This window comes from Balearica regulorum, chromosome 1 (assembly GCF_011004875.1).
Source record: "Balearica regulorum gibbericeps isolate bBalReg1 chromosome 1, bBalReg1.pri, whole genome shotgun sequence".
NCBI lineage: Eukaryota > Metazoa > Chordata > Aves > Gruiformes > Gruidae > Balearica > Balearica regulorum.
Genome location: NC_046184.1, coordinates 55,880,143 through 55,905,971, shown reverse-complemented (window position 1 = coordinate 55,905,971; position 25,829 = coordinate 55,880,143). Strand labels below are relative to the sequence as shown.

General features: G+C 55.5%; 1 protein-coding gene across 1 annotated transcript; it reads right to left on the bottom strand.

Annotated features, from left to right (window-relative positions):
* Positions 1-15,325: 15,325 nt before the first annotated feature.
* TOB2 (transducer of ERBB2, 2) lies at positions 15,326-24,622 on the bottom strand. Its single transcript, XM_075751472.1, has 2 exons — positions 24,288-24,622; positions 15,326-19,856 (listed from the first exon to the last, which is right to left on the bottom strand). Exon 2 carries the CDS (start codon positions 19,768-19,770, stop codon positions 18,748-18,750), a length of 1,023 nt encoding a protein of 340 aa, XP_075607587.1. The 5' UTR covers positions 19,771-19,856; positions 24,288-24,622; the 3' UTR covers positions 15,326-18,747.
* Positions 24,623-25,829: the final 1,207 nt, after the last annotated feature.

Here is a 25,829-nt window from a genome sequence, read left to right as displayed (position 1 = left end):
CAGAGTCAGTGAGATCAGGGACATTCACAGAGTTGAGGACACATGACCTCCAAGTAGCTTCACCACAAGGAGATCTCACTAGTCTTTGCACTACCAAGGCCTCCTGACCCAAAATGGCTCCTGAGAAGGGATGAGTATCATGTTGTGGTCTGCCACCATTTGGGGTGGGAGGCAGACTCATAGTTGGGCAGAAAGCCAGTCTCCATCAGAGCCTAGGCCTGGGGAGAGCCCCTGGATGCTGCTGCTTGGGAGAGCAGGGCTCTGCATAGTGCCCAACAGGGTGGCCGAGGCACCCCCGGCTTGTGCCCCTCAAGCTGGGGCAGTGCAACAGGCTGGACCTCCCCAGTGGCTGGGGAGCAGATGACTGGCTGGGACGCTTGTTTGAGCAGCGCTGCTGGAGGGTTAGGCCGTTTGCAGTCTCTTTTTTTGAAGGAAAAACCATTTTGTTTTTATGCTGCCTTTGAGTCCTGGTGGATCAAACCCACCACGGGCATGGTGAAAAGCTGTGGCTGGAGGCGCTGTGGTCCAGCTCTCCTGTCTGTGCAGCCATGGCATGGTTGCATGTTCGCTTGCTGCAGCTCACAGAGGGGCACATCGCTCCCCCTTCCCCAGAGTCACTGGTGTCTTGAGGCTTCAAGGTCTGTGCGTGCTACAGGCAGGGCTGCTCGTGGGGAAAGGCAGGCGTATCAAGCCCTTCATGTTTCCCTCCCCGGTTAATCCGAGCCTCAGCACCTACGCCCAGCTGTGAATAAACACGCGGTGGCTCACGCGGGGGGCTGCCGGTGCCCGCTCGGCGTGGCCCAGCTTGGCTCTGGCGGAAGGCAGCAGGAAGGCTGGTACAGACAGCACCGCCCCGCCGGGCGAGCTCGGCCGCTATCCGTGCAGCCCCGGGCAGGGTTTTTCCCCGCCCGACGACCCCCGCTTCCCCCCCCCACCCCCCCACCCGCCGCCCCGGGCAGTCCCCGCGACGCCCCGAATGGCGGTTGGGCCGCGCCCTTCCAACGGCCGCCGCGAGGTGGAGCTGCGGCACCGGGCACCGCACCGGGCAGGCGGCGGCAGCGCCGCCCGTGGCCTCTCACGGCGCGGAGGGAAAGGCTCTCCCTCATCCCACGGCCACGGGAGCCGGCACCCCTCCTCCGGCCCGGCGCTGGGCACAGCGCCCTCCTGCTCCCTGCAGCCCGACAGCAAGCCAGGCGACCTCTGCGATGGGGGGAGAACAGCGAGGGTTCGCTGAGGGGCCAGAAGCGGGGCGGGGATCAAGGCTACTGCTTCAGGACAGCTCTGGCTGGGGCTCTGCCCAGCTGTCCCTGGCACTGAGGAGGACTCGGAGCAGGCAAAAATAGGTGGCACCATGGTCGCAAGCCTGAGGACCTTGTCATGGTAACATAACATGGGGTCCACGCCACATGGAAACGTAGATCTGGGACTTTGACTCCTGTCCTTCTGACCTGCACACACCGTAGTGTAGTGCCCGAGTCCAGACACGTAAGGACAATCCAGGGAACACCCTGACCACCTCAGCCTGAAGGCACCCCCTTGCTTCCCATAGTGAAGCTCCACAGAAGCCTAAAGATACAAACACGGCAGAGGGAACAAGTGGGAGAGAGCAAAGACGTCTCTAGCATCCCTGAGCTCTTGCAACAGGGAAAATGCAGCCAAGGAGCCCCATAAGGACGCTGCTTCCCACAACGGACAACACCTCCAGCTCCCCGGGTTGCCCCAGCACGCCAAGCCCAAGGGAAATGCCTTCCTGGCCCTAGAGCTGGCTTTGTCTCGAGCCTGTGAGCAAGGCAAACCAACACACCCAACGCATGACTAAGAGCAGCAGGAGTGGCCCCGTTCCTCCTCCCTGCCTCACTCCAACCCTGTGGCTGGCCCTGGTCAGAGAGGTTGCAGAGATGAAGGAAATTAAAGAATTTCCTAAAGATGCAGAATGAAAAGAGGTGACCTCTTCCTTGCCTCTTCAAGGGTCCAGGAGGACCCTGAAGCAGAAGATTAATAATGTAACCTGAACAGGATGCAACACACTGAAGTTTCAGCTCTGTATCAATCCCTCTGGGGACCAGCTTGGGGACGTGATTGCAAGCTTTATTTCAGACAGGTATGGCTCATTCTGGGTTCCCTCCTCTCCTGCCATGCAGTGACTACCAGCCGGCTGGATCTCTTACCAAATTAGGCTGCTTCTGCCCACCTTCCAGCCTGACAGGCTGTCGCAGAAGTTTATACCATGGCTGGCCAGAAACTTCTTTCTAATTTTAAGTCTAAATATATTTGTGATCCAGATGAGCTTCTAGGACTACACGTTAGACTTTTGCTCTAGCATGTATTTATGATGCACGGATCCTGGCCCCCCTCAGCCTCTCCCGTTTTAGATTAAACAAGCTGCACACTCACAATAGCTGCTCGCAAGCCTGCTCTGTACCTGCTGCAGGTCAGCTCCATCCTTCCTGAGGATCAATGTCTAGACCAGCATCTACTATGCCAGGTGAAGTGGTACCTCGTATTTGTTGGTCTCTCCAGACAATTCTTTGCTGGGCATATCCTTGAACTGAATATCTTTATGCAGAGCCAAAGTGGCAGCATGCAGGCAGTGTCCACCCCCTGCCTGTCTTCTCCCATTGCTCTGGCTTGAGGGCGCCTGCCTTACAGCATTCTGGGGCAAAACACTGCTGATTTTGACAACTCTCCTTTCCCTGGGACTGACACCACCCCCTCTTAGCCAGCTCCTCACCCACCTTGACTCTCCCCTGCCGGTCCCCGTGCTGGCAGAATTCAATGGGAGACGAGATGTTATGCAGCCCCCTGCTCCGGACCATCTGTTTCTTGCCCTTGCTCTGAGGGAGAGGGTGGTGCTGGGGTATCACGTTTCTTCATGAGAAGGTAGGGTTTTTTTCTTTTCCCCCCTCGAGATCCCTTCCACTCTGCTCCAAGGAATTGTGATAACCCTGCAGCTCGAGGAGGAGAGAATGACCTTTCTAAAGTTACAGGGAGAGGCTGGGGGGGGGGGGGGGGGGAAAAGGGCACTGCAGGTCCTGCCAGCAAGGAGGGCTGTGAAAGGTGAAGGAGAGGATGTCAGGGGACTGTTGATGGGCAAGGAGGGCTGGATGAGGACACATCCTCCAGATACCACCAGCCCTGTGCTGAGGTGCTGCATGTCCCTCCATGGCAATGCAAAGTGGGCAGAGCCCAGCAGTACCACTTGTCCCCACAGGACCAGGTCTGGACATCCACACAGCCTGGCTGGGGCCGTGGGGAAGAGTTGGAGAAGGAGGGAGGGGAGGAGTGATTTTAAAAATAGTCCCCATCTCATTTTTGCAGCTGTCATTCACAGTGCATAAGTGAGCCTGAGGCCTCCCAGCTCCTGTACACACTATGCCTTACATAATGGGAGACACGCGGGCATCGCTTCGGGCCAGGAACAGGCAGGGATGTGACGTTTATGCTGTTCTGCCAAAGCCGATGAGCAGCACCTGGGTGCCTGGGCCCTGGAAACAGCCCCTGGGCTGGGGAAAACAGCTTGCATGGCTGGCGAGGGCAACCCAGCTGGGGAGGAGGCGAGGGAGAGTGGGGTGCTGCCCAAAGGCGAAAGCTGACCTCTCGGTATGGGCTGCTGGCAGAAAGCAGGCAGGAGCTGCCGAGCTGCTGCAGTGCTTCTGGGGCAAACGGCTGTGCAAAGGGATTGGGGGCTGAGGGGAGCTTGCGGGAGAGTGGGGGAGAGTGGATGGGGAGCCTTTGAGAGGGAGGGAGGGTGAGAAGGGCAGTGCTGGGACTGGTGGGGGCTGGGGAAATGGAGGATGATTTGAGTGCCTGAGGGAAAGGTGAAGGTCCACTGTGGCTGTCAGAACTGCCTATCTTCACCTGCCTTCTTGGTGCTACAGGCCAAAGACTGCAAAGGGCAAAAGAGTGCTTCCCCCACCCACCCCAATATCAGCCATGCTTGGGCTTGGGCACTGCTCCCACATGCCTTTTCCCTACCTCCCCAAGGTGCCCCAGCTCTGAAAACTGCTGACTTGGGGAAATTCCAGAGACAAGGAGCTGCGTATGTGGTGACAGGTCAGGAGAACAGAGCTGGGCAGTGGTGGGGAGGTTGCAGCTCTGCGCCTGTGAGCCTCAGCCTCCCAGCCTATCTCATCTAGCAACACCTCCACCCCTTCCACCTTCTGGCCAGGAACTGAGCCATATGTCTGCTCGCTGTAGGATCTTTTCTTCCAAAGATCACCGGCTTTTATGCTTTATATGCCAGCAGCCAGACTGCCTCGGGTAAGGCATGAGTCATTGTGGTGCAGTTATTTAAAGTGTGTCTTCTGAGCACTAGCCACGTGCCTGTGCTGCGCAGCCTGAGAAGGAAAGCGCAGTCAGACCTTAGAGTTTACAAGCAGAGGGCCGGCTGCGGAAAGAAAGGCTGAGACCCAATCAGCTTCTCCCAGAGCAAAGGGAAACCTTGGCATTTCTCAGCAGCCCCCCCCCCCCCAGTGGGGAGAACAATGCGGCTCATCCCAGTCTCAAACAATGCCAAGCTATTTCCATAACCACAAACCAACTGTGCTTCGCAGGAGGTGACCGTGTTGTCGCCTGGGGGCTCGGCAGGCCTAGGGCTGGTTTGGCAGCCATGCAGCCACCCGCTGCACGGGAGGCATGGCCTGGAGCCACCAGGATGGTGCTGGGATGACGCCTGGGTTCACCTGGTGCTGGAGCTGGAGCCTGAGTCCAACCCTGAAACCAAGGTTGGAACCCAGAGTTCTAACAACTGTTGGGGAAATGGATGTCTTTTAGCTAGTAAATATTTATGGCATATTCTAACTACTCCCTGCTGTTTTCCATTAGGAATGACATCCCAGAGCAATGAGTAAGTCCCAGTGTATGTCCTTCCTGGCTCCGCATCACTCAGCCAGGCCTGCTGCGAAGCCACTGGTCTGTGAATGAGTCCAGGCTTGGGGAAACTCATTCTCCCTGTGCATCCTGCTGGCACCGACTGAGGTCCCGGGCACACACCGTGCTTAGGCTGAGCCTAAGCCACCGCATCCTGCCCCGCTGAGGAGAGGCAGGAACAACCACTAGCCCTTCGCCTCATGCCCTGGCAGGAGGTTTGAGGGGCTGCCGCTGGCCAAGCTGAGGCAAGACCAGGCATTTCTAGCGTATGAAAAAGGAGGTGTCACTGGTGAGCGTGATGTCTGCACTGGCAGCCAGCGGCAAGGAGCTGAAAGAGCAGAGCGGAGTTTTGTGGGGGGACCACGTGCAGGCCAGCTAGACAGAAGATCTCAGCTGTGTTTCCTCCTGAACGGGATTTTCTCTGACCCAGAGCAGGGGAAGTGCCTGCGATCTCCCGATCTGGAACAGCGAAAGCGCAGGGCTGCTCTCACTGGTTGCAGGACAACCGAGTCACCAGGATGTGTCCGCAACTTTCCCTTCTTTTGGACAGGGCCTCCTGGGATCAAAACAGCCCTTCTCCAGAGTCCAGCTGCTTCTGCTGCCTCTCACACATTACCCTCTCAGGAATGGTCTTTTCACAGGGGTGCGATGCCTCCTTGAGCCCACTCAGGATGGCTTTTCTTTCCTGTAACATATGTCATTTAGCTTCAAAGTGTCACAAAAGGTTATCAGGGAAGGTGTTTGTGCTAATTGCTCATTACGCATTTCCAGAAAAATCCAGGCTCATCTTTTCCAAGACAGCAACAGCAGGAGAGAAATGTGCCAGGTATGAGAGCTGTTGTCCTCTCCACGCCCAATTCCTTCCTGCCTCCCTTTTCTGGCTGTTGGAGGGCTGCTGTCTCTCCCTTTGTGTTACTCCTTGATTTCCTCTCCTTCCGTCTCCTTTGCTTTCTACGATTAATTTTTCTCTTGGCTAGACTTTGATCTTTGCATTCCTTTTGCTCTGTCCTCTTCCTTGTCCTTTTCCCTCTCCTTCCACCACCACTGCCTCATCTCTCTCCCCCTTCATTCACTGGTCAGTGGTGGCCACAAACCAAAGCAGTGCCAGAGCTGTCACTACAAGAGCCCTCCAACTCCTATAAACCATATTACAGCCCCAAACATCATTTCCAGCCAGGACCATGGGCTCCAAGCCCATCTGCAGCTCCAACCTCTCTCAGCTAAGCCCTCCTCCTACGCAGCTCCACCACACTAGACCTCTGCTACTTGTTGTTACAGCTGTAAAACTAGGGACCGACACAACGGGGGAGGGATTGTAGCTGCTAAAACACATGCTTCATGCATCAGCTCTTCTGTTAATCTACACCAGGCCCGTAGAGGCTGATGTTTATTGCATGTCTTTGCTGCCTGAAGTCCGTGTGCTGCAGGCCCCCACATACTTGGGGACACACTCAGGGGTTATGTAGAGTCTGCTTTGAGCCTGGCCTGACCCCAAGCTAACAAGCACCAAGCTGTGTTCTTGGATCTCTCCCTTCTACTACTATGAAGTAGTTTCTTCATCATCTTCTTCATCAGAGGATCTGGAGAAGGCTCAGGACAGAGAGAGCAACAGTTGCAAAATGATACAGGGCATGAAGAAGTATTTAAGTGAGCAACAGTAAGGCTTTGGGATTCTGCTTCCCATTGATGACAGTGTTACCCTGATCTTGAGCAAGACTGAACTGAGCTATGATCCTGTTTGCAAGCTGAGGCATCTTGGCCCTGCCTGGTATTAGGCCAGAAAAAGTTACGGTTGCTGGAAATGGCACTGACCACTTGGGAGCCAGGGCCATGCTCTGTGGATGGCTCTGAACTGATGCCTGGGCTGGGCGGTGGGTAGCCTGGAGCTGCTTTCAGGTGGGATGATAACCTGATACCTTGACGACGATATTCACTTATCTGGTGAATTAAGTCCTGTGGTATTTTTGTAATAGCAGAGCTGTGAATTGCAGCTTCCCAGCTAAATTGCACTTGAGTAATATTCTCATGACTTGACTAGCTCCCCAACATTTTAATTAGTCATTTCTGTCTTCCCTACTGCAACACAGTATTAGTACAAAATTATTGTTATTGGTACAAAATGGCTGCCCTGACACCCACTTCCACATAGCTCTTTTCAAGATGGGGCTGTATTTCAGTGGCAATGAGTGGTCTTGAAGGTGTTTTTGGAGTCACTGAGGGGGAAAAAGCATCAGCATAATGAACGCAGACCCAAGGCTTTTGACCCCTTTTCTTCGCAGCTCACTTAGGGGCTGACACCCAAGGGCCTGGGTGCTCCCACTGAAGTCAACTCTGATATTGAGTGCAACAGAAGCAGAAGCAGACCCTGGAGAAGGACAGCAATGACAAGAGCTTGAGACAGAGACGATTCAGAGGGTCTGTGTACCCTGACTATTCTGTGTGTGTAAGCAAGCAGAGCTGCATCTATACTCTTGCTTTATACAGAGCTCTGCAGGAACAGTTTGTACTCGTAGATAACACAGCGTGGTGATCACAAAAACCTGCCTTCCTTTTGGCTTGTGCAATTAGCCCATACTCAATGTTTCCATTAGTAAGCGAACTCAATGATGGCATTAGGTAGTTTGACATAATCCTGTTTGCCTACAAAGAATATACAAACGCCTGCTTCTGTAAGCACAGCAGGAGTCAAACTGCATCAGCAGCCTCTTTGGTCATAGCTCCAAGCCTCTTTTTAACCAGTTCTTCAACCTGCTTGGAAAAACCTCCTCAAGCTCTTGCTGCGTGTTGAGTGGCACGTTCTTCGCTGCGCTGCTTGTACACTTCTACAGAGTTTCCACTGCCATTCCTCAGCCTCTCCTCTCCTCCCTCCGAGCTTCCCTTTGCTTTGGGCTCAGTAGTTCCCAAATGCCCTGGGCCATTTGTGGTCGACGCGCAGCACAGGAATTGGGTAAGACAAAGCCATCTTTCATCAGACAATGACATTTATGCCCCTCTATCATCATATTGCATCAACATTCACGGTGTATCAATGCCCCATTGCCACTTTGCTTCTGATTAAGCACCTCTGGGGTTTAATGAGTTTTCCTCCTGCTGTAAACCAGTGGTCATGGGTATGGTCACCCCAATAATCCTAGGATAATTTTGGAGGGGTAGCAGAGCCAAATGCAGCTGCAGCATCCTTCAAAGGCTGAAGAGTGTTTTGGAGACTTCCACAAAGCAACAATCCACCTTGCAAAACCCATTGTCCCAGCTGGTCAGCAGAGACTGGTCTCAACAAGCTGTTCAGAACGAGCTCCCCTCATCTCCAGCCACGCTTCTGCAATCCTCACATCTGCCACCTGCTCTGTCATTAGCTCTTGGGCTGTAGCCAGAGACTGTGGCAACACCTGAACTACTGATTGGGCTATTGCAGCAGAGCTGGAACACCTCTGCCAGCCAAGCCAACTGCTCCAGGATAAACCAGCGTGCGGCCAGCACTCTCGCTGTGCTTGAGGCTCCCCCGCACTGCAATGCCGCGACGAGCTCCCACAGCTACATGCCACGCAGATATTTTTACAAATGCTGTTTCGTTTCATGGAGGGCAGCCGTTGCCAGCCAGGCAGGGAGCGTGTGGGAAGTGGAGAAGACCAGGAGGAGCTGTGGTGGGGGAAAAAAGGAATCGGGTCTATCAGAGGGGAATGGCGCAGGGGGGCATGGGTCCAGCAGGAGGCAAAGGTACTACGGGGCTGCTCAAGGGTACTATGGGGAGGGATATGGCTGCTCACAGGTGGCAGAACTCTCCCTTGCACCCTGCTGCTCGCTACTGTTTGCTCCCAGGATCGGGCCACAGCATTTAGGGAAAATAATCCATTGGAGTAAGGAAAATAGAGAGGCAAAGGAGAGGAGAAGGCTAGGGCTCTAGAGAAGAACGCTTCCCAAGTTGCCCAGATGAATGAGCTCCCACCTGGGGAATACCAGCACCCATAGGGGCATTAGCTTGTGTCATAGCCAGAGAGCTGGGACACGTTTCCACACGCCTGGGGTCTTCCTATAGCCTCTGGCAGCAGGTGCATGGAGATGCAGTTGCATCCGTTCACCTTCCTTTCTAGTCTGCTTGGTGAGGAGCATCCTCAAGGGAGAGCCGACAAACTCAGCTGTGGGTCAGTGTGAGCATTTAACTCCCTGAGGTCCAACCTTGGCAAGGTGCGAAGAGGCCAGCATTCATCCAGCACAAGCAAATGCTTTGGCAGGGCAGGCTCCAGGCAGGAGAGCAGCCGGCTGTGCCCCAGGGCAGGAGGCTTTGGAGTGACTGCGAGGTAGAAAGCCATGGCCCTGCAGCCTGCTTTGCTGGTGGCAGAGCCTGGAAAGCCAGCCACTGCCACCACAAGTTGAGTAAGATCCTTCCAAGTGACAATTACCTCTAAGAGGAAACGTGGCTCCCTCCAGGAGCAGCAGTTACTAATTCCCCCACCGATATCTTCAGGTGAAGATGAGGACAGGCATGGGAGGACAGGAAGAGCTCTCTGTGCGTTCGGCTGGCACAGCTTGTGATGCAGACCTTTTTCTGTCTGCAGACCTCGCAGGCAGAGCAGGCAAAATTAAAGGCAGTGAAGTAAATGGGGGTCCCCTTGCTAATCATACCTGCCTCAACAGAGTTGTATTACAGAAAAACACTTGGGGAGGTGTTAGGGTTTTTTTCTGAGATCATAGCCAGCTCCCTGTACCCAATTCTGTCGAGATCACGCTGGATAAAAATCGGTGTTTTTCAACCACTGACACAGCGACTCTTCTTTTTACCTCCCAGGCTGTGGAAGCAACTTCAGCCATTTGTGGGAAGCTTTGCCGCACCACTGAGATGACATGGGCTTCTCCAGTGGGGTGCTGTGCTTCTTGCTTTTGTGGCTTCCTCATGGAAATGGGCAGCTGCCACCAGCTCTTGCAGCCCTACCTGGAAGACACTTGCGCAACTTTGCAGGACACTCCAGGTATGTTAAAGGAAGATGTCCAGCCTCGACTGGTTCTGGACTATGAAGTTCTACTGGCCAGGCAAGGGAAGGGTCAGCACAGTTACTCATACAGACCTCCACTTCCTAGTGATGCTTTGCAGATTACTGTTGTGGTCTTCAACCTCGTTCAACCAGTTCATCCTGCTTTCCAGGGAAGCTCAGTGACAGGGGGCAGAGATCAGTTGGGTGCTGCTGGAAGACCCACGGGTTCCTGCAGCGGCTCTTAGCAGTTACTCTGTGTGCTCAGAGGAGTCAGTGTTTTGGTCTCAGGCACCCCATGATATAAAACACTGGGGCCAAGGTTGGATGGGCTCGGGTCCTTTCGTAGGATCAGGTCCTTTCGTAGCATTTTAAGGTGCACATTGGGAAGTCTGGAGTTTTTTTCTTGAAAATATAAAGTAGGAAAATCTCCTCAGCTGTGATATTTTCTGTGTGCTGAATATCTGTATGACATAGAGATGTGGTCAGTGGCTTTCTCCTGAAATAAATACCGGTCTAGTATGACTTTGATGAAGTATGTGTTGGTTAGGTGTTGTATTATTCTCTACTTGCTATGGGGTTATTGAAGTCCCCACTGTCACCTCTGTAACCATTGACTTTCAGAAGGTTTCTACGTATGTGCTCTGGTTGGTCAAAAAATTCCCAGAACAAGCATCTCCATGGAGAAAAATAATCTTTTTCAAAGAGCACGGTGCCTTTGGAGAAGAGAATGGCTCCAAGATTAAAAATGAAGTCTTACCAGAATAAAATAATCTTTCTTAGCTGGCTTTGTACCGACCAGTTAGTCTCAATGACCAAGGTCTTAGTTTGAAGGACCAAGTGAGGTCTCTTTTGCTTGATTTTGTACACTTGATCTGTGCTGTGATTTATAATCTGGAATATAGGAAAGTTTCTTTGCTTACGTTTCCAAAAATCAGCAATTTGTGGTTCCCCGTGCTGATGTGTTAGCACTTAGGCAGCAGGTTGCAGCATTCAATGCCCTGTCCAACAGCCACTGCTTACGCAGCGAGACTGCTCTCCTCGGCAGCGAGGGCACCTTCGGCTCTGCCTCGGAGCATCACAGCCCACCTGTGCCCTTCTGGGTTTATTTTGTTGGATCCTATTTTTGGGTTTGTCAAGCCCTTTCCCTTCCTCAGTGGATGGCTGGCCGTGGCGTGGCTGCGAGGGATAACTGTCCTCCCCCAGCATGTCTCCATCCTGTCCCTCTGCATCATCTCCTTTCCCATTCGGAGCAGCTCCCAGTGCTGCCGGGATCAGCGTGAGGTGGCAGGAGAGACCGATGGGTGCCAGCCCCGGCGCTCAAGCTCCCTGTGAGTGCAGTGAAGCCCCGGCCCCTCCAGGAGCCTCAGCGTCTCCACGTCTGTGCTGGAAGCAATGACAGTGTTGTGACTCACGGGCATCTTGCGAGAGCTGGCGGTGTCCCCGGAGGGGAACCACTGTGTCATGACCAGCCCAGAGGGAGAGTCGGAGGATGATCATGCGTGAGAGGGTGACAAGCAGGAGCCAGGCGAGGACAGGGAGGTTATGCTGGGCTGTGCCTACGCAGGAGGCCTACGCAGCTGCCACCCATGTTGGGTCACCAGGATCACGCACCGTTTCACTGGTTAGCGAGGGGAAGCGAGGAGTTGCAGCCTCCCTTGCCTCCCTGCCATGTTTGCACCTGTGTGTAAACACCTCAGATGTCCCTAGGGTGCTGTCCTCCTTCCCTCTGCCCCGCTCAGTCCTCCCCCAGCTCGTGTTTGTGGTCTTCCAGATTTCTCTGCTGCTCCTTTCCCCCGCCATGCTGCCAGTCTGTCCCCTCAGGGATGCAAACCCCAGAGCTCCTCCAGCAGATGAGGTATCTTCAGGTTCACCCCCAGTTTTCCTGTGTGCCCATGGCCCCTCACTTGCCCCGTGCATTGTGTGAGTGCTGCGGCTTTGGCAGGCTCCGCGGGTGATGCCGGTGCACCCTCCCAGCTGCAGCCAGGTGCCACACAGTGATGCTGGGCAGAGGCAGGGACTGAGGGTGACCTCAGTAGATTTAGGAAAGGCGCCCAGCGCCTGCTGCGACGTTGCTCAGGCCTCTGCGGGAGCCCAGAGCAGCACGTGTTGACACTGAACCTGATCACAGAAGGATCAGGAAACGCAAAAGCGGCTGTTGCTGGGGGAAGCTGGACTTGGTCCTTGCGTGAATTCACTGAGCGCTGTGGGCAAAGCGAGGACCGTGGAAGAAGTGTGTCCTGCTGCAGCAACATCACCCATTGCACTCCCTACACATCACCCCATATGGGTCATTTTGGGTTTTTGGTTGTTTTTTGTTTTTTTTTTTTTTTTAAATTGTCAGATGAAAGCCCCAGCTGCACCTTCTGCAAGGAGTTTCTGGCTGATTCACTCCAAGGAAAACTTTGTCCTTGGTGGAAACACCCTGCCGAGTGGGAGGGACATGCTCCCTCCCGGGGATCTGCTTCCTTCAGCAGTTGGGCTGCGCCAGCAGTGTGGCAGGCTGCGCGAGGCCAACAAAAATAAGCAAAAAAAACCCCCAACTAGGTCTCAGCAACTGCAGAATAACACGTGAAGAAAGAACAAGTTCAGCATTTGGTGAAGAGGGAGCGAATCCCCCCAGGCCTCTGCCTGTACCTGTCCTTGCCCCTCCTAAAGGCAAAATGGCAGAATTTGGCCCTGAACCTTCTTCACAGAGATCTCCTTTTCCTGACCTGCTGTTGTGCCTCTGAGGGCTTCTTGGGGAAAAAAAATAAATCCTGTATGCTTCTTTGGCACATGCACTTTGGCCGCTGGCAGCGGCCACGTGCAAATTGACTGTCACGCAAATTAGCCCTTCACTGACCCGGTACAACTTGTAAGCACCACGCGTGCCGGCCAGGGCTTATCCTTCACTGGGGCGTCTTGGGGCTTCGCTCTTCAGCAGCTTTATGAAAAGCCAACCAGGTTTCTGGAGGTGACAATGCAGGCAGCAGCAGCGGGACAGTGGACGAGCAGCTCTGCAAGGGCCGGGGTGAGCGTGTTCCCAACCGTGTTTGAATTGGAGCCTGGCCATAGAAACCGAAGGAAAAAGCACAAGGTTTGGAAGGTGGCTAACCTTGGCCACAGCCGGTGGGTCCCTGTGCTTCAGCGCAGGACACACATGGGGTGGGAAGACCTGGCCGTCCCTCCGCGACCGTGGCATCAGCCTCGCACCCGCTGGGGCTGCGGGCAGTGCCAGGGGCCGCAGCCACGTGAGTGGGGAGCAGGTGGCGTTGGCAGGAGTGCTCCTCGGGGAAGCCAAGGACTTGGCAGGTCCTGGCTCCCCCACCAGCGGTGTTTTTCCACCTCCCGGTCCTGGCAAGCCGGCAAGCACCGGGCCACGGGGAGGCACCCACTGTAGGCAGTGCGGGCGCCATGTGTTGTTCATCCCCAGTATCCCAAGTCTCCAGGAGGCTCTAGGGCAGCGCTCTCCTGACAGAGATGCTCTCCTGACGGAGCAAACTCAGGCTGTTTTGCTGGGCCTCCATTTAAAACACAGCCCAGGGCATGGCTGCCTTACAGACAGCTTCTCATGCTTGCATAAGGCTTTTCTCTGGGCCCCAGCCCCCTCCCTCTCCCAGAAAAGCCTGATTCGTGTCAGAAACTGCGGCTGTCACAGACTGAAAAGCCCGAGGCTGAAGTGTGGCATTTTCCACCCAAGCTGTCTCCTCCTTTCAGGTGGGAGCCTGCCTGCTCGTTGACACAAGTTACAAGTTTCCTTCTTAATAACGGAGTCCCCTGTGATGAGTGTCTAAACAACACCCCCACGCCCCTCGCTTTGGAGGCTTTGGGAGACAAGTCCCATCTTGTCACGGTGCCTTGCTGGAGCACCCTATTTGGGGACCGACACAGTCACTGCCCAAACACCCGACAAATATTCCCACACCCAGGCACCACCCCACACTGGCCGAGCGCCAGGCTCTGGCACCTCCTTTCCTCTCTGAAGGCTGATGGAGGGTAGATCCCCTTCCCTGCACGCTGCTTCCAGGTGGGGGTTTCACCTCCCCACACCCTTCAGGCTCCCCAAGACAGCACAGGGGCAAGTATCTCACGAGGAATGAAGCTCTACTAAGCCTTTTCCCTAATCCCTGCCCAGGCTGCACAACTATCAGCTGTAAACTAACTCCAGGCCCTACCGCTCGGCGTACCTGTGCCCAAAAAGGGAAAGGCTCCATACCTCCCAACGTCACAGCCGAGCAAATGCAGGGCAAGGATCAGGAAGGCACATACTCGCCCTCGATTTTCCATTTCCAGAAACGTGTCTAAGGGCAAGCATTTGTGCATGCTTCAGATAAATGATTACAAGGGGGTTGAGACACAAAGGGGAAAAAATAGTTTTGTTGCTTAGCAGTGTGTGACAGTCACATGGCGCGCAGCGGGCGCGAGCAGCAGCCCGGCTCCCGGGGCTTGCAAAGCCAAGGGCAAAGCAACGGCAAAGCAACATAAGCTCTTCCAGGAAGAAATTCAGGCTAGAGGGGCTGAGGGGGCACAGGTAAGGATGCTTGTGGGACCCAGCTGCCAGTACCAGCTCCACGTTTGGTTTCTTCAAGTACATCCAGAGCAGCTCCCTTGAACAGCTTTTTAAGGAGGCAGCATGCTGTGTCCAGCACGCATGCTGTGGGACAGGCATTTTGGCATCTCCCTCAGCACAGAGGGGTCATCTCGCCTCGCTTTGCTAAAAAGGAGCAGCTCCCTCCAACAGAAATTCTGATTAAAGCTGAGCAAGGAGAGGCTAGAAACAAAATCAGACCTTCGCCATCATTGCTTGTTCTCATACCCAGCCTCAAGCACGCCCTGCTACAAGAAGTCACCTCGGATGAACATTCACCCTAGGGAGGGCACAGCCTGCACAGGCAACTTGAGGCTTCCTTCGCTTAGCAAGTACCCCAGGTTCCCCAGCATAAACCCAAACCAGTTTGCACAGAGGGGAGAGAAACCAACCCACAAACAGCAGCCCCTCTGCAGAAACCAGGGCCCGGGAAGGCTCCGTCCGCTCTGTGCAGGGACACCAGATGCTCCCAGCCCAGCCCCACGGGCGATGGCTGCAGGCAATGGCCCCAGCAAAGGGTATTTTAGGAACTCTGCTGACTGAAGGCCCCAGAGGCATCACGTGCCACAGGCAAAGCCTCTCGCTTCCTTCTCTCCCCCATTCCTCCCCAGGGAGCTGAATCACAGCAGGACGCGTGAAGGCAAAGCACAGCACACCACTTTTTCCTACACCCGCTGCTATTCCTGGCAGCGCAAGAGGTCAGAGCGACAGCCACCCTTGCCATGTTGCACAAGCCTGGGCATCGCCAGGCTGCTCCTAACACAACCAAACCTCTACCAGGTGCACCGCAAATCAGCAGCCTCGCCAAGCACCGGTTCATCCGAGGGTGGGCACGACAGGCAGCCGTGTCCCTCCTCACCAGGGAACAGAGATGGCAGAGGTGTTCTCTCCCCACCCAGCACACACACCACAGGACAACTGGTTATTATATCATGCTTTTAATACAAACTTAAAAAAATCTGGAACAATAGAAACTGTACAGATTTGATCAACCTTTTTGTTTTTTTGTTTTTGTGGTTTTTTTTGTTTTTAACTAAATCTCTAGACACGCCAATGTCCTGTTCCAAAATATTGCACAACATTCTGAATACAAAACTCTGATTGTATTCCTCCTTCGCTAAAGAAAAAAAAAAAAGACAAAAAAAAAAAAAAAGAAAAGACAGCAACCCCCCTGGCTCCCCCTCTCTGTAGCCCCCCTTCTCAGAAAGAAACCCAAGCAGAGCACACACGGAAATCCTCCGCTCGGAGACGTACAGACTTCTGTCCTCTTTCACTCCTCCTCTCCCACAAGGCAACTGTAGATTCACTCCTCAGAGAAGGGCGGGAGGGAAAGGAGGGAGGCTGAGCAGGGAAAAAGGAATCTTCACCACCACTTTTTTTTTTTTAAAGTTTTTTTCCTGAAAAAATATTTTTTTCTCTCCTCTTTTTAAGAAAAAATCTTGAAAAGAAAAAAATTACAGTTTTTTTTTTACGTTAGAAATATACATATATTATATATACCTCTTACATCTTACAAATGTAGCAAATTATTCAATACAAACGGACATCAACAAAAAGAACACAAACCCATAAAAAATAAAAGTTAAAAAAAAATTTTCTCTCTTCTCTTCCTAAGAAACCAGGTAAATTAGTGCAGGTTTTTAAAAAATAAAATTGAAGCTGAACGCCTACATCCAAGACTAGAAAAGACCCGAAAAGGCCGTTAGTTTCCATTGCTGCCTGATGCTGGAGGAACGTTTCTGAAGCACGCTTTTTTCCTTTTAAGATACAAAGAGGTTGGTCCCTCCTCTTTTCCTCCTTCCACTCACACCACTATTTTTAAAGCAGGTATAATACGTGTGGCAGGGCAAAGCGGCATCAAAGCTTCACAGAGATAAGCAGGTGGCCGAGGGGCATCCCCCACCTCTCTCCTGCCTCCCTGTGCCGGAGGGGAGTCCCGCAGCAGCAGCTCACGGGTGGCTCTGCCAGATTGCGGGGAGACGGTGGGGGCGGGGGGGCAAGTGGACCAGGTCCCACCATTAGGGGCCGAGCATCCCTCAGTTCAGTGTGGTAAGTGGGCTGGCGCTCGGCAGCACACTCCCAGGGACAAGGATGGGGTGGCAGTGGTAATGTCCGTAAGTAAAGGGGTCCAAAAAAAAGAAAAGGGGAAAAAAAAAAAAGGGAAACCCAACAGCTTGGCAGTTCCTTAGCAACTCATCCCAGTCTGGAAAACTGCGGGGTTGAGGCCGTGGGTGCCAGTTTGGGGGAAGCTAGCTGGGCTCCACTCTCCTTGCCTACCCACCACGTTGGTCATAGCTCGATGGCAAGCAGCCTGCTTGGGGACCTGCACTGGGCGTGAGGACAGGACCATGCTTTCCCCGGGCACCCGGAGAGGGGAAGGGTGCGCTGGAAACTCTCCTGAAAGAGCTCCAGGCAGTGGCAGTCTCCCTGGGACAGCCCGTTACCTCTGCAAAGGCTCACTGGCAACACAACTACAAGAGGGCTGGGGTGCCTTCATCTCAGCTCGAGGGAAGGGAGCGGGAAAAGCACAAGTTCAAGCCGATCTCCCCTGAAACAGGAATGTCTTGAAAGAGCACATTGGTTCGACAAACACTGGAGAAGTGGGTTTCAGAAGGTGCTCCAGAGACATCATGAAAACAAAACCAAACCTCAAGTTTAGGAGGCAGCAAAAAGCTTATTTTTCTTTTAAACTGAGAACTTTAAAGACTGGAGTTTCCTCATCTCCATCTCTCTCTCCTCTTTGCACACTTCCATACTTCCACAACAGCCTCCAAGGAGACCTCCTTCCCACCTAGAGAGCCTCCACCCTGCATGGGCAAGAAGCAGCCCTCCTTTGGCTTCCCGTGAAGGTGGGTTTTGGAGTCCCTGACGCAGAAGCAACCTAGCTTTTATGCCACTTCCAGCCACTATGGCCTGACTGCAGCACATCATCTCAGGGAAAGCCGCAGTGGCGTTCCCAGATCCTGGCACCGTGGCAGGGAGGCACCATACATTCACAGGCTGGGACGGCTGCTCACCCTCAGAGCACCCGTCCCCATTCTGCTCTGAGCCTGCCACCGTCTGCACTGACGCGACCTGGCTGGAATGATGAGTTTATGCTAGATGCTTCCCTTCAACACCACATCATCCACCTCCTCCCGCTCCTCCAGAAGGGCGGGGGAGGAGATTTAGTCAGGTACATACCTGGCTGAAAGCACAAACCCTTACGCTACCACTCAAGAGAGCAGCTTCAACAACATAGCCCTTTTTCTTCCTCAAAAGTAGTGCTGCCTCGCTAACGAAAAAAGGAAGGAATTCCCTCTCCAAGAGGATGAATTCACAGCAGGGAATGAGAACTCAGACCTCAGAGTCCACCCTGGGTGGATGATGGCCCCTGCTGCTGGGGAGAATGTCCAAAAAATGGGGGCAGGATCCAAGTTTGGGGGGCTGCTGCCTGGCTCAGCACCACCTCCCCCTGCCGCAGGGACAGGCGGGTGGTGTTTGTCCACCACAGGGCTGTCACCCAGACCGACTGGCCCCAAGAGGGCACGGAGAGGCCCCCTCACTCATGTGTGGAAGGGGACGCTAACTGGAGTCGCTCAGTTCAAAGCACTGTGCTCCTGTAGCCGCAGCTAGAAGCGCAGATGAGGAAGGGAGCGGGAAGAAGCCATTTCACAGTAACGCTCTGCCCTCCCTGCTACGTGCTGGGAGGTGGTCAAGGAGAAGAGTTAGTGCTTTTCAGCACACAGACAGAACAGCTGACACCAGCCCGGGCTGGAGAGCCTGGAGCAACAACAGCACAACCATCTACACCCGTGGGAACAGTAGATGCTCTCCGTCTACACGTAGAGCCGTAACAGAAAAAGCAAGCCCACCCACCCATTTCTGGCTAGCACGCAACAAGAGTGTGTGTATCTCCACTGACACTGACTCATCCTCTCCCCGTTCCTCCTCCAGCGAGGCGGTACAAAGAAGACATCCCTACACCCAGGTGGAAGTACCCTGTGTCCAGTGCTGGGGAGGGGGGCGTGCAGGGAATCAGCAACATCGTGACCTACGTTTGCACCAATCCTGTGCTGGGGTAACACAAACCAAAAAAAATCCCAAGATTCATTTAAGGAGTAAAAAAGTGAGTAGGAAAAAAGCACAGGGACTGAGTTAAAAAACAAGTCAGTGCTTCAGGAGCGTTGCCTGCACAGCGCAACAACACTGGGCTCTCTCTTTTCCCCAAGAAGCTATATTTATAAGATTTGAATATTTTCTGTATATTTCTATTTTTCTTTTCTCTCCCTCTTTTTTCATTTGTGTTTTGTTCTCGTTTCCCCCCCCTCCCTCCCCACCCCAAAATACTCTCCTTCCTTGCGTTCAGTTGGCCAGGACAACAGGCTGGAACGACTGGCTGGGATACTGCATGGCATTCAGGTTGTAGCTGAGTCCTTCCACGAAGGGAGACTTCTCCAGGAAGAGGCTGTTGGTGCTGCCACCGAAGACCTGAGCCATATCAAAGGTACCACCCGTGCCGGTGTTGAACTGTGATGTTGGCGGGATGCTGCTGGCCTGGCTCTCACCGGCAACGCCATCGAAGAAGAGACTGCTGGATCCTGGCGACCCACCGCTGTAAACGAACTCCTTGGCGTTGGGGGAGAGCTGCGACTGCGGGGCTTGGCTCCCAGCGCTCCCGACGAAGTTCAGAGAGTGCATAGACAGGGAGAGGCCCTTGTGCTTCAGCAGGTTGGTGGTGGGAGACCTGACCATCCTTGGCTGCTGCCCAGCACCCGCTCCGCCGCCCCCTCCTCCGGCTCCTCCACCCTTCTTCATCTTGGTAGAGCCGAACTTTGTGGCAGCAAAAGTGGCAGTGGTGAAAGTGATGGGCTGGGCAGAGCGAGGGATGAAGGTGGGACTAGGTGACTGGCCGAAGGAAGGGGACGGAGAGTTGGACAGCGAGTTGTCCTGGCTGCCAATGGGGACGAACACCTGGGCATCGGGGTTGAAGCTGCTCTTGATTTCTTTGTCCAGCTCCGTGACGCTGCAGCCCTCGCTGTCATCCAGGTAGAGGACCTTAACAGAGCCCTTCTCGCCAATCTGGTAGGAAACCTCAAAAGGATCGATCCAGACACTCAGCTCTTCCGGCACGTTGGCGCGCACATCCTCCACGGCCAGTCCGCTCCGCTTGGCTGCCAGCTCCACCACCGGATCCACTGTCTCCCCTATGTGAACACAGCGATAACCAGATCCCTTCAGAGGCTTCTCTGGGTACCAGTGACCCTCATATTTCTTCTTCAGCAGGCGCTCTAGCTCCTCACCAAACAGGTCTGCCCGCCTCCGAGGAAGCTTGTTGTACAGGTATGAGATGATGAAGTTAAGAGCAACTTTGATCTCCAGATGCATACTCCCTTCGCAGCAAGCAAGTCAGGGCAGTGTATTAAAAGAGACAAAATGACACACACATAGACAAGATTTGGCTCCAAACAGACCTAGGGAAAGAGAGAAAAGAATGGATGAAGACGGGAGAATGCAACAACTCTCTACCTGTTCAGATGAACAGCCACACTTTTTCATTATCAAAAGCAGAATGAGCTGTTTGCACAAACACTAACAAGCAGCGACGCCCTCTAGGAGAATTACCCCAAATCTACTGGCCCTCAAAAGAGAGATGCTGGTAGGGGAGTCTCCCTGCTCCCCTACAGAAGAAATAAGGGTGTAGCTACTACCCGCACACAGGCACGTAGGTTATACTTACCTCACTGCCAAGTACCACTGCTGAAACCCAGCGGGCCGACTGTCTGCTCTGGCAGAGCTATTTCAGCACATCTAACACGCCACTCTGTGCCCTGGCACTCAGCTGCTTCCAGCACGGCTCACCTGCAGCCAGCCTCTCCGGAACATAAGCGCACCACCCGAACAACCTCGTGACTCGCTCAGCAGCTTGTGCAGAGACCCGCTCGTGCTCAGGACAGCAGGGCCAGCCTCTCCTCCGGGAGGCCGGGTGGCCGTGCCGGGTGCTGTGTCCTGCTGGCAGGAGCACAGAAGGGATGAGAAGGAACGAGGGAGGGTGCTGAGGCACCAGGTGCCAGCCCATGTTTACTATCCCCCTGACTGGCAGGCGCATATCTTATTAAGTATACCCAGTGAGGCTCTGCCTAGCTACAAGCCTAAAATCCCAGTTTAATTCAGTTGGGGGAGGGGGGCAGGAAATGTGCGCGGGGTCACAAACACACACGTGCCAACAGCCTGTCCAGTACAGTTCACATCGCTTATCCCTGCGCAGAGGGAAGATGAGCTCTGCCAGGATCAGGTACCTACTTAATAAAAACTGAAATTGCTTGCCAAAGACTGAAGTAATCCGCCTTCCCTCCCTCCTTTGTAAGGAAGTCTCTGAAATGGAGAGAGCCCACAAAAGCACAATGCAAAACCACAACACTCAACTCTCCCATTATACACAGATTTGCAAACAATGTTCATCTGGGTTTAAAAAAAAAAAAAAAAAAACACCCAGGTAGGTCAGCACCAAGCTCTGTCACTCATCCAAAGAAAACAAATCCCACAGATATTTTAAGAGGAAGCGCACTTCCAGTAGCCTCCACACCTCTCCAGGGGGAAGCAGAATATCCAGTTTTTAATTGGCAGCTTAGTCAGAGGCTGCTCTGGCTTCAGCTGCCCTCACCTTGCTCAAACAGACACACTGTGTTCAACCATCTTCCTAAAATGGGCTTCGGGAATGCTCTCACGCAGCACTCGACCTCATGTTTATGAGTTGTGCCAATTATTTGGGGGTGGGGATGGAGTACAAAGATACAGTGTCAGCATTCCCCTGCAAAACCGGGAGTCCCAGCCGCACAACCAGGTATCCATACCGGCCTAGGTCAGGAGGAAGAAAAAAAACTGACCAGACTTGTTTGCTTGGTCTAGTTTAGTGGACAAAAAGATAAAATAAATTTTAAAGAAACCCTCAAGTTATTTTGAGGCTTTGTTACAAAAAAAAAGAGCGTGTGAATTCTATGCTTTTCCTGCACTAGTCCGGTTCAGAGAGGTTTGGCTTCAGGACGATGGTAACCAGAAGCACATCCCACACCTCCAGTCCACCAACAAGGTGGTCAGCTCTGGAAGGAATCCCCTTTGGGTTTAACTCAGCAACAAGAACAAACACACAGGAATGAGAGGGTGGAAAAGAAGAAAAGGAGTGTTGCCTTTACAACCTGCTTTAAGGAATTACTGTAGTGTAACAATTTTTGGTAGGTCACCAAGACCTGTTCTTACTTGAGCTTGGTCAGATGAACACCAAAGAAATAAGCAACCATAGTTTTTCAGAAAACAGCAAGGAGAAGCCATTTTCAGAAGGCAAGAGCCTTTCAGAAGACGAAGCCTTTTCCAGCCTTTGCCAGAGAAAATGGCACGAAGCAAATCCCTGAAAGAGCACACCTAAATGTTAACAAGAGCTTATATGACCCATGCTACCTCAAGGGGGAATTACATGGAACCCTCTTGCTCCTTTGACTTTGAGGCATCCGAGGGAGAGGAACAGCTTGGGATTCCAGCAGACGTAGGGAGAGAACAGACAGTTTGTACATCTTTTAATCTCATGTAATAAAATCTACTCCACATCCAAAATCTATTAAGAAATCAGATATTACAGACTGGGAAAGGAGCAAAGGCCAAAATTTGTTACCACCCTATTTACAACACGAATGCCTCAATATACTTTGAGGAGCCCACATTCTCATCAACCTTCTGCAGAAGACAACGAGGAGATAGAATTATAAATTATTGTCTCCTTTTTTCTTTTAAGAAATACTTGCTCTTTGGGGTATACCGTGTACCTTGACTATGAAAAGATGAGTTAATGAGTCTAATAACACCGACAGCTGCCAAGGTAGCTGCATATAGCCAATACTTGCAGAAGGCACAAAAAGTCAGCAATACCGTTGATGACTCGGGCTCTTGACTCAGTAAGATGTGCTCCAGTAGGACCCCTTCGATCTCTACCGCACGAAAATGTGGTAACAGAGTAGTAAACCAAAACAGCTGAACCAGCAGGGCTCCAAGACAAGAAACAACTAAATGTCAGAATGCCTTTTACAATTGATAAGGCTTCCACAAAGAGCGGCTTGCCCCACATTGCCAGCATTTCCAAAGTAAAGGCTTACTGTACTATGGGCAGAACAGCGAGGTGCCGGCAGGGAACAAAGGGCTGCAGAGGGAACGTGGGAGCCCCCTCAGACCCCCCCCCGTTTATCAGCACATCGACGTGCTTAAGGAGAGAGGCCAAATAATCACTTGCATCAGAGGAGAGCAAACACGGGAACGATGCCCTCTCCTCCTCGCTACGCAAACACGGCGGGTGACCTTGCGAGTATCCCTCCAAGCTCCTGAGAGAGGTCTGCCCCCCCGGGAACCGGCCGGCCGCCGCCTCACCCTCACCAGCGGCGTTTCCACTGACTTTAATAGACGGCTGCCACGACGACCTGCGGTCCCACCCGTCCGGAACAAGGGCCTCCTTTCCCCCCCAGTCCCACCCTCGGGCGCGGAGGGGCTCCCCCCAGTCGAGGCGAGCGGCCCTGCGGGGGACCCACCCGAGACAGGCGGCCGGCCGCCCCCTCCCCGGGAGAGCGGCCATTTCTGGTGACCCGGCCGGACAGCCTCCCTCTCCCCCCCACCCCGCTGCCGCGGGGCACCCCGGGACTTGTAGTCCTCGCCCCCCCTCACCGCCCCGCGACCTACTTCGCCCCCGGACTACGCCTCCCGTCGCACCCCGCGGCCGGCCCGGCCCGGCGCTTTGCTCGGTGGGGCAGGGCACAAAATTTTCCACGGCACATGCGCCCTGCAGGCCGGCCGGCCCGCCCGCCCCGGCGCTGCCCACGGCGTGGAACACGCCCCGCGGCCCGGCGCTGGGGACCGCCGGGCAGCCGCCTCCTTCTTCCCTTCCCCTCCCTCTCGGCAGGGACGAGGAGGCGCGTCCCCACCCCAGAGCAGACTCCCCCGCCCCACGGCTGCGGGACGGAGCCCTGGAGGCCACAAGCCCCGCACCCTCCCCCCCCCCCCCCGTCCCCATCCCCACGGAGGGGCACGCGGGGCCGCAAACAAGGTCCCCAAAAGAGCCCTGATGGAGGGGGGAAAGGTTCCCCCCCCCAAGGCGAGCTCCTGGCCCCACGCACCAGGCGGGGCACAGCGGCGACCCCCAAGGCCTGGAGGATCGGGGTGTGCGTGGGGGGGTGCAGCACCCCTGACCCCCCCCCCCACACCCACCCGAGGGAAACCCAGACCTGACCTTCCCCCACAGCCGCATGACCCCTTCCTTCCCAGGGGCGGCCGTGCCCGCCAAAGGCTCCTCGGCCAGGCCCCCCTCCCCTGTTTTCACGGGGAAGGCAAGGCCCCTCCGCCGGGAGAGGGGCCGGCGGCGCCCAGCCCAACCCAGCCCCAGCAGCGCCTTTGTTGTCGCCGGGTTTCTCCCCACCGGAGCCCGCGGGGGCTGGATCCGCTGTGCGAGAAGGCAGACACCCCGGCGACAGCCCCCCTCCCCCGGCAGCCCAGGGTGCCCGCCGCCGCCCCCGGGCCCAGTCTGTCCTTTTTGGGGCTGTCGGGGCTGAGCCGCACCCCGCTCCCGTCTCCTCATCAGACTGAGGGGGGCGAGGGATGGGACACCGAAAAAAAAATGGTGAACCGGGACACTGCAAAGCGTCACCGACCCAATGACTTTCACACCCCTCCTCCCCCGAAGCCCCATTAATCCCCCCCGGGGGCCGGCAGCCGCACGGCCGCTCCACGGACGGATAAATTACCTCCCCCGGGAGGGGACGACGAGCCCCCTCAAGCCGAGCGCACAAAGGGAATGAGGGCTGGGGGGACCCGACCCGAGAAGGGGTGGGTGGGTGTGTGTGTGTGAGGGAAGCACCCCCAGCCCCACTTACTTCGTCCTCGGCTCCAGGGCCAGCGGCTGGTGGCGGCTGTCAGCGGGCGGGGGCCGTGGGCGCTGCCGGCGGAGCCCGAACGGTGCGTGCAGGTCTCTGCCCCGTCCGTCCCGTCCCGTCCCTCTCCTTATCCCCGATGGTGCGGTTCCTCCGCGGGGCGGGCCCGGGGGCTGCGGCGCGGGCCGGAGGTGGTGCGGGACGCCCGGAGGTGGGGGTGGGAATGCCGGTGACCCGTGTCGTCGCCGCCGCCTCTTCTCGCCCCGCCGGCCCGGAGCCGCCCGCGCCCTGGCCCCAAGTGAGCCAACTCACGGCAAACTTTCACCCTTAGCAACCCCGCGCAGGGATCCGCGCTCCCGCCCAGAGTGATGCGGCCGCGGAGGGCGGGCCGGGACTATTTCCCCCTCCCCTTGCCGCCTGCTCGGCCCCGCCGCCCGCAGCGCCCCGGGGACCGGCGGGGATTAATTCCCCTTCCACACCCCCACCGTGCTGGTGCCGGGGGGCACTGGCAGCAGGGTGGCACCGGGGACTGCCCTGACCCTGGGCGCCAGGGGAAGGAAGGGGCAGAGGGGTTAGCGAGGATGAGGATTGACCTGAGGATTTCCCCAAGCGGCTTACCCTGGGGTGGGGGGGAACAGCAAGGTGATGGGACGGGAGCAGGGAGGGAAACAAACGGCCGGCATTTGCGTCGCCTTCGCGCACAACGGGTGCTTGGCAGCAGCCGCCACAGTAGGCCGGGGGGCCGGTGCTGCCAGGCCTTGGCTCTGTAGCAGGACCGGCCCCAGGGTGAGGGGGGCCCAGGGGAGTAGGGGCTCCCGAGGGGACCAGCCCCCTGCACAGCAAAGCGTTCCAGAACTCCGGTGCTGGAACCCCCAAGCCCTGCTCGTGGCTCCGGCAGGAGGCTTCGGGGGTGAGGCACCCGGAACCGTGCCAGGAGAACGGGCAACCGCGGTTCTTTCCCTCACTGCAAACCACCCTGGACCCCCCCGCCCTGTGACACGGAGAGGGGGCACGGGCGGGGAGGTCAGAGGGCTGCAGGCCCATCTCCTCAGAGGACAAATGGGGCAAGGCCAAGCAAGGCCTGCTGGTGTGACCTCAGGGAGGGCAGGGGCAGGCACAACCACCCTACAGACCCGTGCCCCAGCACCCCGAGGCGGGGAGGACGCCTCAGCCCCTCCGACACCGCACTCCCGCGGACTACTTTTTCTCCGTACGCCTGTGCGCCTCCGCTTTCAGCGGAGGGCAGGCCCGGCCGCGGCGGAGGCAAGAGACCGCAAGGTGCGTGAGCGGCGGCCGTGCTAAAAATAACTGCGGCGTGTTAGCAACAGCCTTCCCATTGGCCGGCCGTGCCCGGCGGCGCCTTCGGATTGGTGCGCTGCGTCAGCCAGTGAGCCGAAGGGGGTGTGCGCGGGGGGCGGTGCCCGGCGCGGGGGCTGCTGGGAGTTGTAGTCGCCGGGGCGGCCGCGGCCTATCGCGGTTTAGCCGCCCTCGTCCCGCCCCGCGGGGCGTTCGGGGGCTCCGTCCCGACCGGGCGGGCGTGGCTAC